The 17,570-nt window shown below is 44.0% G+C and overlaps 1 protein-coding gene across 8 annotated transcripts in view; it reads right to left on the bottom strand.

Annotated features, from left to right (window-relative positions):
- HDAC7 (histone deacetylase 7) overlaps positions 1-17,570 on the bottom strand; it is a 229,121-nt gene that overhangs the window by 63,722 nt on the left and 147,829 nt on the right. For all 8 annotated transcript variants that reach the window (XM_081938922.1, XM_081938925.1, XM_081938928.1 and 5 more), the window contains 2 exons: positions 10,339-10,538; positions 8,915-9,005 (listed from right to left, as the gene is read on the bottom strand). In XM_081938922.1, the coding sequence (XP_081795048.1) occupies positions 8,915-9,005; positions 10,339-10,538 (291 nt within the window). The remainder of the gene's footprint in view (positions 1-8,914; positions 9,006-10,338; positions 10,539-17,570) is intronic.

Here is a 17,570-nt window from a genome sequence, read left to right as displayed (position 1 = left end):
CCGATAGACCACAGGAAGCCAGTGCAGCTCGCGCAGGAACGGTGTCACATGGGAGTACCTAGTACTCCCCATAATTACCCGCGCGGCTGCGTTCTGGACCAACTGCAGCCTCCGGGTGCATTTCAAGGGAAGCCCCATGTAGAGAGCGTTACAGTAGTCCAAGCGAGACGTCACCAGCGCATGAGTGACTGTGCGCAAGGCATCCCGGTCCAGTAGGGGGCGCAATTGGCGCACCAGGCGAACCTGGTGGAACGCCCCCCTTGCCACGGCTGTCACATGGTCATCCATGGACAGCCGGGCATCCAGGAGGACGCCCAAATTGCGCGCCCGCTCCACGGGGGCAAGATGAATGCCCCCAATGGCCAATGATGGAATTAATTGGCTGAACCGGGGGGCTGGTACCCACAGCCACTCCGTCTTGGAAGGGTTGAGCTTGAGTCGGTTGTCATCCATCCAGATCCGTACGGCTTCCACACACCGGGACATCACTTCGATGGCCTCGTTGGGGTGGTTCGGGGTGGAAAAGTACAGCTGAGTATCATCAGCGTACAGATGGTATCCCACCCCGAAACCACGGATGATCTCACCCAGCGGCTTCATATATGTGTTGAACAGGAGTGGCGAGAGGACCGACCCCTGTGGCACCCCACAAGTAAGGGGGCGTAGGGTCGACCTCTCTTCTCCTGTCAACACACGCTGCGTCCGGTCAGAAAGGAAGGAGCCGAACCACCGCAAGACGGTGCCCCGGACCCCCAACCCCTCCAGCCGGCGCAGCAGGATACCATGGTCGATGGTATCAAAAGCCGCCGAGAGGTCTAATAGGACCAGGATAGAGGAACAACCTCTATCTCTGGCCCTCCAGAGATCATCCACCAACGCGACCAAGGCCGTCTCCTTGCTGTGACCGGGGCGGAAGCCGGACTGGCGCGGGTCTAGATAATCATTTTCCTCCAGATGTCATGGGAACTGGTGGGCCACCACACTCTCTACAACCTTCGCCAAAAAGGGAAGGTTGGAGACAGGACGATAATTGGCCAGCTCCAAAGGGTCCAGGGAAGGCTTCTTGAGCAAGGGTCTCACCACTGCCTCTTTCAAGGCGGCCGGGAGAGACCCCTCGCCCAACGAAGCATTCACTAGGCCCAGGAGCCAGTCTCGTGTAACCTCCCAGGATGCCAGTACAAGCCAGGAGGGACACGGGTCCAATAAACATGTGGTGGGTCGCAGTCGTCCACGCAATCTGTCCAAATCCTCGATGGCAACCAAGTCAAACTCCTCCCAGATCGAAACCTCAAGACTCGCCATGGGCGTCTCCACTGGACCACTGACTGGAACCCAGTCTCTCCGGATTTGAGCGATTTTATCCTGCAGATATTTACCAAATTCCTCTGCCCTGCCCTGTAAAGGGGCCTCCCGCGGCCTCTGAAACAAGAGGGAGCGGGACACCCGAAACAGGGCGGCAGGGCGGTTCTCCGCGGACGCAATGAGAGTGGCACAATATTGACGTTTGGCCGCTCTCAATGCCACAAGGTACGTCCTTAAATGGGCTCGTACCTGTGTTCGATCAAATTCGGAGCGAGAGGATCTCCAACGACTCTCTAGACGTCTCTTGCGGCATTTCATCACCCTCAGCTCCTCGGTAAACCAAGGGGCTAGGGTGGATTGTTGCCGCCGGAGAGGCCGCAAAGGCGCCATCCGGTTCAAGGCCCCGGTAGTTGCATTATTCCACGCAACCACCAGGTCCCCTACCCGGGGGCGGGTCAAGGTTACAGGAGGTGGCCCAAGCTCCGTCTGGAACCTATCAGGTTCCATCAGGCGCCTGGGGCAGAACCATCTGGAACTTTCCGGTTCCGCCTCCCCGCGGCGGAAGGTAGCACCAGGGAAGTCAAGACGAAGGAGTGAGTGATCTGACCATGACAGGGGAGTGATGGTTAAGTCCCCTCCTCCCAGATCACTCAGCCACTGGCCAGAGACAAAAACAAGATCCAGAGTGTGTCCTCCCTCGTGTGTTGGGCCCTGAATCATTTGAGTCAGGTCCATGGCTGTCATGGAAGCCATGAACTCCCGAACCCCCTCTGATGCTTCTCCCACCGACGGCAGGTTAAAATCCCCCATCACTAAAAGTTTGGGGGTCTCAACCGCCACCGATGCGATCAGCTCGAGTAGTTCAGGCAGGGCCGCTGATGTATAGCGAGGAGCCAGGTATACTATCAGCAGGCCCAACTGTCTCCCAGGCCCCCATTTCACAACAAGGGTTTCACATCCGGACGTCTGTGGCACAGTAGACTCCCTCGGCTCTAAGTCCTCCCGAATAATTGCTGCCACCCCGCCGCCCCTTCCCTGGGCCCGGGGCTGGTGAAATGCTCGGTATCCTGGTGGGCACATTTCCACGAGGGGAAGACCTCCCTCGTGGCCCAACCAGGTCTCCGTTATTCCCGCGAGGTCCGGCTCCCCCTCTAAAATTAGATCGTGAATGAGGGGGGCCTTGTTAACAACAGACCTCGCATTGCATAACAACAGCCTTAGGCCTTGGGTCTGTGACTCTTGACCACCTAGAACGCGGGGGTTGGTACAAGCGACCGGGTGTAACCAGCAACCACGGTCTCCCAACCGACTGTAAGTTCTTAAACTGTCCTCGTATCTGCCCCTCCCTGCGATTGTTGGAATTAAAGAGCCCTGTATAGGAATAGTATCCTCCCCCTCCTCCTCCCTTCCGCCCCTTCTGCTCGCGACCACACCTGGGGGCCCGGCTCTCACATCGCTCCTGATCTGATCCTATTTTGGTATGATTCTTCCTTCAGGCATTACGAGCAATGAAATCACATTGGTGAGTCATATTGAGGCAAGACAACTCCTAAGCATGTGTTTCATTCCCGTCATAAAGTTACGCCACTTAATTGAGACAGGAATGTATAGGAGCTACAACTTCCAGAATTCCCCAGTCTAGCTGATTAAAATAAGTATCCTGGGAAATTCTCAAGAGTTGCAGTTTCAACATTTCTAGCAGGCATCAGGTTGGGAAAGGCTGATGTGTTTGCCTTGATACCTGCTAGAAATGTCGAGACTCCAATTCCAAGAATTTCCCAGGATGCTTATTTTAATATTAACAAACACTTTACGTGATTGAAATATCGGGGAATGCTGCTCTGGGTCTGAATAATGTTCTGAAAGCTTGGAAGCATGCAGAATGCATAGCATGATGCAAATATTGGACATGCATTTATGTATTGAATTTGTAAGTGCAACCAGCTGCCAGCCAACTCTGAGTTTTAAAAAAAAAATCCAAAAAGGAAAATTGTAAAAAAATATATATTAAAAACCACATCCTAAAGCATCGACCCTGCAGTAAGATCTGGCTACGGTTGGGCTCTCTATCCTAACACTTCGATGTGAAATTGGCAGCGTTTGTGACATGATTTTGCAGTGATCACTGCTCGTTATATCCCCATTACTTGGAGTCTATCCAGATACCAATCTTTATGAGTGCAAAGCGAGTGCAAAGAAAACAGCCAAAGGCATTTTATGCAGCATTGGAAAAGCTAACTGATCTCTAGTTTGGAGCAATGGGTCACCAATATGTTGCTTGTCAATATTTGAGATATTCTTTTTCAACCGGGAGGCCACAAAAAGGACCTTCTCTGCTCGAAGCAGTTTCCAAACAAGTTTGGGTAGGCAACTGCCAGGAGCGCTTGACACACAGGATATCCTGTCAAAAGGGCAACAGGGTGAGCTACGCAGATTGCTGATTCCCTTGCCTCACTGTGATTGAATAAGAGACACAATGTCCTCAAGATACACTCCTTGACTTCTTGTTGCTCATCAGCCTGTTACAGCTACGGTCTGATCTGATACCAGATCTGAAGACTATCCGATATGGATACTATTCTGATCTGAAGAAGCTAGAAGACAGAATGCAGAATGAAAATGGACATGCTCCGGCAAGCAGCAGTATGTAAAATGCTTGAGGTCAACATCAAGCATACCTGAAATAGTCTAATCTCAGAATATGCTGTTTCCTTGGGGGGGGGGGGGGGGGCATTTTCAGGCCAGCTTATTCCTGATAGGCTTGGAATGACCTATTATGGTAATGTTCTCATGTCTGAATGGAACATGTAGAGGTTGGAGCTTCTGGAAGATCCAGCTACCTCACTGCATCTTTTCAACTTATGATGGCAATTGATGCCATCAAAATTAGTGGAGGGAACCCCGTTTCTGGCTCCCTTATGTTCCTTCTTTGCCACTCTCAAGCATGCCTTTCATTGGTTCAACTGATAATCACATGTTTGTTTCATGTTCCACAACTCCTTTTGCTTCCTGTTGTAGCAACGGAGCAGATACCATGCTTGGTTCTATGCAGTGGCCTCCACAGCAAATCCACGATGTTGTCATCACCCAAATGTCACCATAATGTACTTGCAGTTGGATGTGAGAAGCAAGTACATGAAGTGTGGCGCTTGTACAATGACAACATCACGTACACCTCATCATTCCCTTGCACCGCAAAATTGTCAGCAAGGAAAGATTGCCACTAAGCACCCAAGCTGCCAATCTTTTCACACACCATGATGCTGCTCTACACCAACCCATCCTTTTTCAAAATGGTCCATTCTGAATGGTGCCCACATACTAACATCTATTTCCCTGCCCAATTCGGCAATGGAGCAGCATAACATTTGGGTGCTCTATCAATCTCATGTCAGTGTTGTGGACAACGAGGAGCAGCTGAGGAGACCTTAACCAATAGTTTCATAATACTTGTGGGATTCTTCTTCATTATGGTAGTTACTTTACAAGACACATACACACACACACTTACACACATACACCCGCGCACACACGTAAAAACATACACTGAGAATAACTTTTACCCAGTCTTATCATGATGCCTGCATGCCAGACAGACAGGAAGAGATGTAAATAGTGATAAAGAGGGTAGAGAAAAACAGCAGCGGAGGAGCAGGAGAGGGATTGGCTTGTTTTCATTTTCTCCGATTTCCTGGTTTGGCCCCTGCTGTGTTTCAACTCATAAGTACCCCTTATGGAATACAAAAAAAGATATGCAATCTATCCTGCTCACAGATACACTTCAAACACAGAAGAGGGCCTTGATGGTGTTTTGACGTTTTGCCTCCTCTCCCACAAGCATACGGGCCGTGTGCTCGTAACATATTTTCAAAATAAAGGTTTTATGAAAAATGGTAATGGGGGAACTTAAAATACATGGGAGGGGAGAAAATAACACATTATATATCAAAATATGGGGACAGGGAAATGACTAAAATGACCTCCAGTATAGCCTCAGCACTTACTGAACAGCATTATATCAATGCTGTTTGTATGAGTGTGTGTGTGTGTGTGTGTGTGTGTGTGTATGTATATGTATATGTATATGATGTATATGTATATGTATATATGGTCTTGTTGTATTCGGGTCTTTTCCCATGTAAGATTGAGATTGTCTTGGCAACGTTTCGGCGAGGACTCACTCACTATCGAGACCTCGCCGAAACATTGCCAAGACAATCTCAATCTTACACGGGAAAAGATCTGAATACAACAAGACCAGCATATCTACACCCGTGAAAATCTACAAAAACGCACACACACACACACACACAGACACACACAAACACACACGCAGCTATATGTATATGTATATATACATACACATACAATGTATATGCATGCATACTTATGTGCATATGAATATCTATGTGTGTGTGTGTATGTGTGCATACATGCATGTATCTATGCATCAATGTGTATGTAAATATATATCCATGCATCTATATACGTACATGTATGTATGTATGTATAAATACATTGTATGTGGGTATGTAAAATTTATGCCTATATCTTTATGTATTTACATACACACACACGTAGCATTTCTGTATTGTTCATTCATTTATTCATTCATTCATGAAGGTTTGGATTTTATTCTTTGAAGCACGTAACACAGAAAGGTGCCTGCAGTCAAGTGAGACCATGGATCAGTCTGACTCAGTATTGGCTCTGTTCTCTCACGGTGACCCTCCCAGCTTGTAAGTTCACCTTTTTTCCAATTTCTGGCTAGATATTCTAAGGCTTGAAACCATCTTTTTTCACCATGCAAGGGACAAAGCAGATACTGAATTACAGTCCCACTCACAAGGGTGGCATCAGTAAGAACTAAAGTATTACCAGAATCTTAAAAGAAAATCTTAATGGGGAGGTTGATTAGACTTTCAAAATTCCTTCTATCCAGACATGTGCTCTTATGCTAAAAAAACAACAATTTTATATTTTCATGAAACTGCAAACGTCCCTCAGGTTAAGACACCACCACCACCACCACCACCACCACCCCCCAGGATCTGATTCGTTTTTCTTTAAAAGCAAGAGCAAAATTTGTTGGGAAGAAAACATGTATAAATTTATTTCCCTTTACAACAACCAATTTTTTTTAAAACAAAAATCCCTGTTTACAGATTGCTTCTTGGCAAATCAGAGCAGGGGAAAAGCTGCATTAACTGGCTGCAATAAACAACAAAAGATTGCTGGGACAGTCTCCCTGGGACATGGCAACGCAGAGCCAACCTTCAGGTAACATCGTGAGATGGGCCCCAGGAAGGGGAACATCTGGTTCTGGTTCTGCAAACCAAGGGACAAACCCCCAGGAGCAATTGGGATTGAATTTAGCTCATGAAGTATAGAGCAAGCCAGGAGAAAGACTTTTTGCTGACTGCAGCTTTGCAGGGTTCCTGTTCTGATACCTATTGTATTTTACTGTAGCATCAGATACAAACAACCTCAAAAGGTTATGCAAGCATAAAGGAGTTAGTCTCTATAATGCCACCAGATGCCAATATTTTTTCTTTTCTTTATCTGCTTAAAATCAGGGCAGATCTCTTTCACCAATTATTACAGATAACAAAACCTGTTTTTTGTCTTCTGCCTGCCCACGTTCTAGCACTCTGTATGTTTAGGATGTTCAGCTACAAAGCCTGTGTGTAGGAATTTTTACCAAAATTTCTATAGTGTGGATTGTTTTGTATTTTTGACTGTTGTAAGCCACCCAGAGTCATTGAGAATTGAGCAGCATAGATTTAATAAACTATAATTATTTTAAAGATGATGGTCCATTGCATAGTCAGGAATATGTTTAGGCTGGATTTGGTATTTTTAACCACCTATTCAGTCTTTTTTTCATGGACTTGGGACTTACTATTTTTGTTTTCTTTTGCCACAATCGTTCTACTTCTGTTTGCAGATCTTTGTGTTTTAGAGTTTTCTTCAGTTCTTTCTCTTTTATTTAGTTGTCTCCAGCTATTACTATTCTCATTATACATATAGAGAATGTGAAATAATAGTTGCCATTCTTTAGCTGGCATTGGCCTTCATACGAGTCAAATTCTTCCCAAGAACCTAGAATGTTGTAATGTATTGGCAGTAGTATGTTTGTGGATCCAAGCTGTACGACCTTAAGTAATTGACAGATGAAAATGTTGTCAATGTGCAGATTTTCTAAGCGTTATCCAAGTTTTTTTTATATGACATTCAATGTTGCAATAATGACTGGGACTACCACGCCTGATTTATGCCATAAATTTTCAACTTTCAACATGTGGCAGCCGTGGCGAGGGGGGCGTTCCACCAGGTTCGCCTGGTGCGCCAATTGCGACCCCTTTTGGACCGGGATGCCCTGCGCACAGTCACTCACGCGCTGGTGACGTCCCGCCTGGACTACTGCAATGCTCTCTACATGGGGCTCCCCTTGAGGTGCACCCGGAGATTGCAGTTGGTCCAGAATGCAGCCGCGCGGGCAATTATGGGGAGAACGAGGTTCTCCCATATAACACCTCTCCTGCGCGAGCTGCACTGGCTTCCTGTGGCCTACCGGGTGCGCTTCAAGGTGTTAGTTACTATCTTTAAAGCGCTCCATGGCACAGGGCCTAGCTACCTGCGGGATCGCGTTCTGCCCCACACATCCCTGCGACCTATTCGCTCGCACAGAGAGGGACTTCTCCGGGTCCCGTCCTCCAGAGATTGTCAGAGGGCGGCGCCCAGGAGTAGGGCCTTCTCTGTGATGGGCCCTACCCTTTGGAATGACCTCCCCCCCAGACATTAGGACAACTACTGACCTCCGCTCCTTCCGCACAAAACTTAAGACCCACCTGTTCCGACTAGCCGGCCTGGCTTAATTTAGAGCTTCTCCACCTCTTGGGCATTTTTAATTTTAATTTTTAAATTTAACTATTATTGGGGTTTTTTAACTGTTTTAAATTATTGTAATTTTTTTATTTATTGTTCTACCTCCTCCATATTGTATTGTCTGTGACCGCTGCTGGTGTACGTCGCCCCGAGTCCCTTGGGGGAGAGGGGGGCGACTAAGAAGTCAAAATAATAATAAAAAATAATAATAATAAATAAATAAAACTTCAATTTTCAGATCTTGATACTTTCTGATTTCTCCAATTCTTTGTCTTCCCTGGTACTGGCACATCAATTATTTTAATAGAACCCCAAGATTCAATACCAGACAAAAGTTTGCTTGAGCTGAGCTGAACTCTTGGTGCCCACAATACGGTAGATGCACGTTGATCTTCAGCACCGGGACAAATGTAATTTTCCATTGCCTTCTTTTCGGGTATCCCCCCTCCCCCCATAGAAGTCTGGGATTTTTCTAATGTTTTCCTATCCAATTACTAACTAAAGTCAACTATTTTTCAATAGACCTGTGTCATGTGGCATAAACACAATAATCAATAAAATACTTGGATATGGCACATGGCATGGGAAAGAATTCATTTTTTCCCCTGAATCCAGGAAGGAAAGCAAAAGTCAAAAGAGATACTTAGGGTGAATGAATTTTCTGGCCCAGCCATGAAGCATTCTTAAGGGAGAAAGGGGGAAGAGAGAATGGAAAGCCTCTTACTGCGTTTGCTTTTGTCCTTATTCAAGAGCAGCCGCAGCTCCTGTTCCTGTTTTCCAGGGACGGTGTCTTGGGGCGGGGGCTCCATTGGCACCTGCAGAAGAAAAAAAATGTAGAAAAAAAAATGAACAGACACATAAAACAAGGGCTGGCCATTTTCTTCAACCAGGAAGAAACTATGATAAGGCAGGTCAACTGATGAATCTGGCTCAGGAGGATAAGATTCCCCAATTCCTAGCTCAGGGGAGTTACTGATGGCAGCTGCCACCAGGACAGCTCAGTCAACACCTGAGTCCATTCCACACTGTGAAAATGCCTCAGTAGGGAGGTGTTGGGGAAGGGGATCACAAGCCATGACGAGAGACAAACTACATCTAGTAGCAGAGAGGTCAGGAGGTTTGCAGGAGCAGATTTGGTTGAGGACACTAAATACCTGTGCAAAATTGAGCAAGTAGATCAGAGCAGTTGGAACCTAAGGTGCATCCCAAGGTGACAGTGATCTTATGGTCAGAAAGGAGACAATCAAGACTCCTGCCAACTAATTTGGTGGCCAAATGCACTTGTAGGCTGGAAATTCTCTATAGGTGTCCATTAAAAGCCACAAATCTGTCATGGTATCATAATTTGCCTTCCCCATTCTTGTACTCCCTTCTAGCAATGAGAGACCTCGGTGGGACATGAGAGATGTCAAAGCAACAGCAGTTTTTCTCGCCAAGGCTGATCCATCACTAAGATGGAAAGGGCTGCTGGTTGATAGCATGTGCTTTCATGGCTAAAAGTAATTCTCCAAAGGAGATGGGTGTTAAAGTAGTATGCAATATATATAAATAATAAAAATAAAATTCTAAACTTCCTTTCTCAATCTGATGCTTGCCAGCATATTTTTCACCCATCATCTAACGGGTGAGATATGCTATAGTCCAAGAATCTAGAGACTGCCAGGTTGGAAGGAGCGTTCCAGGCATCAATCCAAGTGAAATCATGTCTGGTTGCAACTTCTACCTGCTAATTTATAGATTCCATAAGTGCCTCTCGACCTGATCCCATAAGCCAGTTCTTATGATGGCCGATTAGTAATTCAATGACCTCTGACCTACAAACAGAAGTTCAAGTAGGTTTAGAGATTTTAGTGTAGAAACTTGAACCTTGCCAAGAAACTCTTGAGCTGCTATGAAGGGGTTGATGTATTTGTCAATTCTATACCTGCATAATGCCTGTTACGTGATCTCATCTCAATATATTGCCTAATGCGGGTTTCATATTAAATCTGTACCAATTTCATATTTCTGTAGCAATCTTTTTTCCAGGAAACTTTAAAACGTATCAAGGCAACGCTGGACTTGAGAGTGTCTTCTCCCTGGACTATATCTGCACCTCCCCTCCCTTATTTCCCAGGTTGCCTGGAACAACGCAATGGCCGCACTAACCCGCAAGTGCGGGCGAGTAAGCTGTTCCACTTGCTGTTGATGCAAGCTTGCCAGGAAGAACTGGTGCTGGAGCTGCTGTGTCTGCTTCAGGGCCAGTAAGGCAGTATCTGGGCTGGGTTTGGCAAGACGCTGTCCAATCCGCAGGTCCATGGGGCTGGTCTGGGGAACCTGCAGGGAGACGCAGAGCTTCACGGCACCTCCTGAAACGTAAGAAAAGGTTTGTTTAATACCTGCCCCACTTCATGAAAAACCAACTCCTCCAGAAGTTACCATGTTCCATGTTGGCGTTCCTTTTTCTAGAGCCCAACCTTTTCCCACTCCAAAAGTTTGAGTCAGAAATGTCCTAGTGCCTCAGAAAGCTGCCCAACCCTTCAATCCCACTCTTCATCTGCAATGCTTAGCAGTCCTCCTACATTCTAGATAAAAAGATGCTTGGAGTAATTTGAATTTGATAAACTCTCCTGCACCCGATCTGCTGTTCCTGGGCTGATATGCACATCAAAGAACTCCAGAACTAACAGAGGGAGGAAAATTTACCAAGTATGTATTTTTGCATTAAAAAAGCAGGTGGCAGCACCTGGCTGACCTCCTCTGGGTTCAACACCAAGCAGGGTTGGGCCTGGTGACTATTTAGAGGGTGACAACCAGGAAATAGTAAGTAATGCATCTAGATTGGGAAACTGAAAATCTTCCCAGAAGAAAAGAAAGACAGCAGTTACTAAAAAAAATCCCTGGCAAGAATGGTATCACATGTTCTCTATTGGACATTACAAAGGGCCATTATGTCTAAATACTATTTTTAAAGGGAAACTGTGCTCTACATTGTATCTTGAAATTGGAAATAATAATTTTCAAATTAAACATTGCCTATTAGTTAATATGAGAGTGGGACTTTGGTGTTCAATCAACCACTGTTGAAGTCACATGCATCAGAAGTTTTCTGGCAGTCTTAGGAGGTTTCAGAAAACCAACTGATTTCTAACATGTTACAATTGCTAATTGATTGAGGTATTTGTCTCATATGTAATTAAAGCCTACTTTATATAACTACCCTATCTTCTGTCTTCCTCTCTTGCCCGCTTACCAATTTAAATTCTTTAATCAGTTTAGCCACTTTATTGCCTATGATGAAGTTCAATACAACTGTGGACACTGAGAAACACTTATTTTATTTTTAACGTGGAACAAAAAATCTGCAGACAGATCTAGAGACAGAAGAAGGTTCTTTGAGCATCCATGTTTTCTAGAAAGTCATGTATCAGTCTCAATCCTGATTCTGCCAAGATGCTCGCAAACGAACCAACCTGAACATCTTGGAAGTGAACTAATTTATACAAACAAATAATGTAATTTTTGAACAAGATGGTGACTCTCTTTATGCATTGTTAATGGAATTTATTTTGCATTGCAGTTTAAAATAATGATAGCCTATCTTTCCTCCAAAAGACCTTTATGATGTAGATTCCAATAAAACCAAGCCACCATGCAATCAAACACCCACACATGCGCAAACACATATATCATACGTAAACAAATTACCAGGAGGAAAATATGTAGGCAGTTAATACCAAAAAAAAAAAATCATGGTTACTTTCCCAAAATTCTAACCAATAAAATAGATTCTATCAATTAACTAGAAAACAGCAGGAAAAAAATTGCAGATGAGCAACTCCAGGAAGGCTATTTAATTTTACAATTGTGCTAATAGTGCAAAGAATGGCCTTTCTTTGACAGATACCCACTTAATTTGCTAAAGATGATAACACTTAGGGGAAAAGTTTAGAAGGTTGCAATCCTAGTGTTTGAATAGCATCACATACGTTGGGGGGGGGGGAGACAGATCACTGGTTGACAGGTGTTGCAAGTGGAGAATGAAACAGAATGTGAAGCCAGGAAGAAGTGAGGGGCGGGCCTTTTTTCTAGCCACAGAATAAACACTGGTGAGAGGGGGGAAAATGCAGACCTCATTTTCTAAACTTAATTTCCACTCTTCCCCCTATTTATTTGATTTATTTCCTATATTTCATTCAGGAGATCAAGGCAGCACTCATTTCTCTTTCCCCTCACAACAACAAACCTATAGAAGTAGCTTTGATTGAGAGTGTGTGACAGGCTCCAAATCATTATGTGAGCTTCCGTGGCTGAGGGTACGGGTGGGGGCTAAACCAGGATTTTCCTGCCCCTCATCCCACACTTTCATCTCTACACTTCCCTGGCTCTTGAAATGCTAGCTACAAGAAATATTTCACATCAACCAGTCAATCAGTTTAGCAGCCTGGAATATCCAGAATCACTATGCACAGTTGCTTCCTAAACAAAACTGCTCCTCTCCAAAGAAAATTAGCAAGGCTCCAAACTTTCTTAAATCTTTGAAAATGATTAAAATGAAGATGTAGACATCCTCAAATCCAGTTACGCTATCTTAGTAAGCTGACCAAACAGCACGCAGTATCTATGTTGGGGTTGTTGGGGGGGGGGGGGGTTGGGCAATAACATGGAAGGAATTTGGCATTACATTATTTTAGGATTTTTTTTAACTTCCCTATTTGGCCTACAGCTTTGGTGGTTTCCCATCACACAGTAAGCTTGTCTGATCTAGTTGAGCCCTCCGCCCCCACCCATCAACCATGGTCAAGAAGGTGCTGCCACCTACTGTGGTGGGACAGGCTGCTGTTGTTAGTTGCAAAGTCATGTCCGACCCATCGCAACCCCATGGACAACGTTCCTCCAGGTCTTCTTGTCCACTACCATCCTCTGGAGCCCATTTAAGCTCACGCCTACTGCTTTGGTGACTCCATCCAGCCACCTCATTCTCTGTCGTCCCCTTCTTCTTTTGCCCTCAATCTTTCCCAGCATCAAGCTCTTCTCCATGACTCCTTTCTTCTCATTAGGTGGTCAAAGTATTTGAGTTTCATCTTCAGGACCTGGCCTTCTAGAGAGCAGTCAGGGTTGAACTCCTCTAGGACTGACCGGTTTGATCGCCTTGCAGTCCAAGGGACTCGCAGGAGTCTTCTCCAGCACCATAGTTCAAAGGCCTCAATTCTTTGGCACTCAGCAGTTCTTATGGTCCAACCTTTATTATGGACAGACTAGGGAAGGGTAATTAACCACCTTCTTCCCTATTCTAGACATTGAATGTCACTGAATAGGGAGCTCATTCTACGCACTTCAGTTAAGTCGCATTATACCTCAGCTAGGAGAAGACCTGAGAATCACATATGTAATTTAAAAAGCTTCCAGCCACTATGACTGGAGAGATAGAGGGGAAAGTACAGGTAGTTTTCGACTTACAACAGTTTGTTTAGTGGCCATTTGAAGTTATAATGGTATCTTATGACAGTTTTTCAGATTTACAAGCACCCTCATGGCGATGCGATCAAAATTCAGACCCTTGGCAACTGACTCATATTTACGACGGTTCCAATGTCCCCGGGGTCATGAGATCACTTTTTGAGACCATCTAACAAGCAAAGTCAATGGGGAAGCCAGATTCACTTAGCAACCGTGCTACTAACTCATCAACTGCAGTGATTCACTTAACAACGGTGGCAAGAAAGGTTGTAGAATGGAGCAAAACTCACTCAATTCAGCAACAGAAATTTTGGGCTCAGTTGTGGTTGCCACTCGAGGACTACCTGTGTTAAAGACAGACTGCTCTTTTTAAGACATTTGCAGATTCTCTTGCTTTTTTTGGACAATGGGCATTTTGCAAAACTGAAAATGGCTCGTCGTAGTCTACAGAATCTGAATTGTGGGCAGTGGCAAACCAATTCACCGAGTTATCCTCTCCTTGTTCCCATCAACTCTAACAAACTTTTCCTAAGGAAGCCAGCTTTGCCTACACGATGCTCCAACTGCTCGGCGCAGTGTGACGCAGGTGCTGTACGCGCCATGTGGGTGCACAGAAGCGCCGAAGAGTTTAAAGACAGGTAAAGACGACAGGCAGGTGGGCCCTCTGGAGCACCGTATCGGAACGGTACCCGGTGCTCCGGGCAGGCACCGGTATACACTGGGGTGTACCACCTGAAGCCCACCATTGATAGACATATATACTTATACATATACACATACATACATACATACACATACAAATAATACAAACATAGTAAATACAAAATAAAAAATAAAAAAGGAAAAAGGAAAAAAAACAAATATTACCTCACCCCCCAGAGACCATTTCCCCCCACCCTATATTTGCTGGTGGAAGAACAGGATATAAGTGAGACAAAAAAGGAATTGATTGTAAATTTGATAATGGCAGCTAGATTAGTGATGGATAAATATTGGGGGTGAAATTGGGATCTTAAAAGAAACGAGATGTTATAATGAAACTTGGAGTATGGCAACAAATGATAAATTAACAACAGAAATTAAATTTAAAAAAGGGATAATCAAAGCAAAGAATTATAATGAAATATGGAGGGATTTTATAAAATCAGTGTTGGTGGAAGGCAAAGGGAATAAACCTACACAAGAACATAGTTGTTTTGGAGGGGATAAGGGCACAATTGGAATATATTGTATATCTTTTAGTTGTTATAGATGAAGAAATGGAAGCCACTTTTATACATCTTTTTAAATTATTCTTCAACCTTTGTTCTGTTCTTATACTTCTTGTTTTTTTCTTTTATTTCTTTTTCTTTTCCATTTTATATTAGTTTGTATTCATTTTTATCTTCCTGCTTAAAAATATAAATAAAATTATGTACATATATAGGAACTCCTCAATGTAAGACGCACAATTCAGCCCAGAATTTATGTTGCTACCTGAGACATTTATTAAGTGAGTTTTGCCTCATTTTATGATCTTTCTTGCCACAATTGTTAAGTGAATCAGTGCAGTTATTAAGTTAGAAATAGGGTTGTTAAGCGATTCTGGCATCCCCATGGCCTGTGAGGTCACAAAAGGTGATCACATGACCCCAGGACACTACAACAGTCATAAAAGAGAGTCAGTTGCTAAGCATCTGAATTTTGATCACGTAACCACGAGGGATGTTGCAATGGTCATAAGTGTGAAAAATGGTCACAAGTCACTTTTTACAAGGCATTGTAAGTTTGAATGGTCACTAAATGAACTCTTGTAAATCAAGGAATACCTGTATCAGATCAGGAGGTAAGAGCTGCTGCGATAGACTAACCTGTTTTCAATCAGAAGGAATGCTCATAAAATGAGGTTAAAACCTGCTTTTCATTCTATGACTAAAGTCAGCTTGAAAATAGGGCCCCTGGATTTTACTTCTGCTCCTATCCATGAACGGCTGCCATTCATTCCAATGGAGAAATAGTCTCTTGTGATCTGTGGAAGAAAATTCTGCTTATGAGAAGGTCACGATTGCAACGGGCAATCTCTGCCTGCAGAACAACGTACCGATCTTTGCAACATACATGTCAGGCCTGCAGCCATCTTTTCTTTTGGATCTTTGGCCTGCCACACTTTCCATTATTCTACTATGCATTTTCTATTGTGGGAAAATGGAAGGGGGGATTGTAGGAGTTAGGTGCTATGTAGCCATAACAAAATTCTTTCTAGAAAGCCAAGGTCATCCTTTGTCTCTGCACCTCTGCACCTGACTGGAACTGGATGCGTGGAAGTTGCCGGCATGGCAGTGGAAGATTGGACCATGTGATGGACTTGTGGTTGTGAGGGCAAGAACTTTCAACTGGGTGGAGAAAACCGGGAAGCTTTCAGATTTGGGTTTTCCCAGATGTGCCAACATGGCTCTGTTAATAAATTGGAATTTTGACAAAAACTTTGCCTTGGACTCTGATTTACTTTTAGATGCTTTTTGGAACCCTGATATACATACGTCCCATTTACAGAAGGGATGAGACTTGCCAGTTGTCCATAAGCTTTACAGGGCAGGCAATAGGTCCTTAGCTCAATCCACACCTGGCATTTCCAGGTAGGACTCAACACACCTGAGCAACACCTGGAGGGTTTCTGCCAACCTGCTCAGCAATTCTGAGCTGTATGGGTTGGGAGTCAGTCATCCTACAAAGAGAGTTCCTATATGATTCGGACCTTTCTGTAGTTCAGATTTATAGTTCAGAATATCTGTCTGATTGCAGCTCCAGTGATATTATGTGGAGATTGGAGAGAAAAATCATGTAGATACTTGCAAACAGACCTTTTACTTTGAATGGCTTTAGAAAAAAAAATTCTTTTTAAAAAAGAAAGAATTTGCCCCTTGTCTATTCCAATATCTCTTGGTCTTCCTGAGTCCATGCAGTGAGAGTCTCTTGCTTGTCCTCTGCAGAATCCATTGTATTAACTTTACGAAGTCCAGCATTTTAGCTTCCATGTTTGGCCTTGATCTTGGAATCCTCTTTTATAAACAAAAGAAAGTGCATGCCCATATTGTTGCATGATTGGGGGGGGGGGGAGCAGGGAAGAAGCTCAGTTTCAGAGAACTCCTTGGAGATTTCCATACATTTTTTTGTTAGAAGCATTATAGGAGTGGTTTATATATAGAAGCCTTCTTTGGAGATTTTTTTTCTCTTCCTGTTTCAAATCTCGCCTGCAGTCCTGGGATTTCCTGCAGTCTCCCACTAACTAACTAAGACTAACTGGATCTATCCCAGTTTAACATTTACACGATCAAAAGAAAAAACGATGGCTGCACACTGCCACAACTTCTAGATTAAGAAGGTCTTGAGTTAAGTTATTTTCCTTTCCACTCTACGGCAATTAATCTGAAACACCAAACAGGAATCTAGCTCAAATTTTTTTTAAAAAAAAAGTTATATTCTTTTTTAAAAATCCCCTCTTAAGATGGGGTTTGTCTCTGTGTATTAAACAAGTACAACGCACAACTGTTTCAAATTCTGAATTTGAAAATGGAAATAGAAGATAAGGACAGTTTTCCTCCCCCCACCCCTCCCCCTCAGCCATTTCTCAGATTTCACTTGAGAGGAGAAAATTGTCTCGTCCCATCCCATGCCCCTGACTTGTTTTTAACTCTCAGAGAAACTCCTTAGCAATCCCCATCTATAAAGACATAAACACTCCGGCAACTCTTTTTGTTTGCTCAAAATTGCCCACTCTTGCAAGAGTTTCCTCTCTAGGAAAAGCAGCCTCTGACTTATTGTTACATACATTTATCACAGGAATGTTCTGCCTTTAAGATAAAAGGAGACTTGTGCATGCCGTAGTTTCTACACGGAGGTGGGGAATGAAGTTGTAGTAGACTGAATCCACCAGTATGAATGTGGGAAGGATTCTTTTTTTT

This window comes from Natrix helvetica, assembly GCF_964273705.1.
Source record: "Natrix helvetica genome assembly, chromosome: 1".
In the NCBI taxonomy this organism is placed as follows: domain Eukaryota; kingdom Metazoa; phylum Chordata; class Lepidosauria; order Squamata; family Natricidae; genus Natrix; species Natrix helvetica.
The sequence above is the reverse complement of the archived record's forward strand: the minus strand, read 5'-3'. Positions and strand labels throughout refer to the sequence as shown.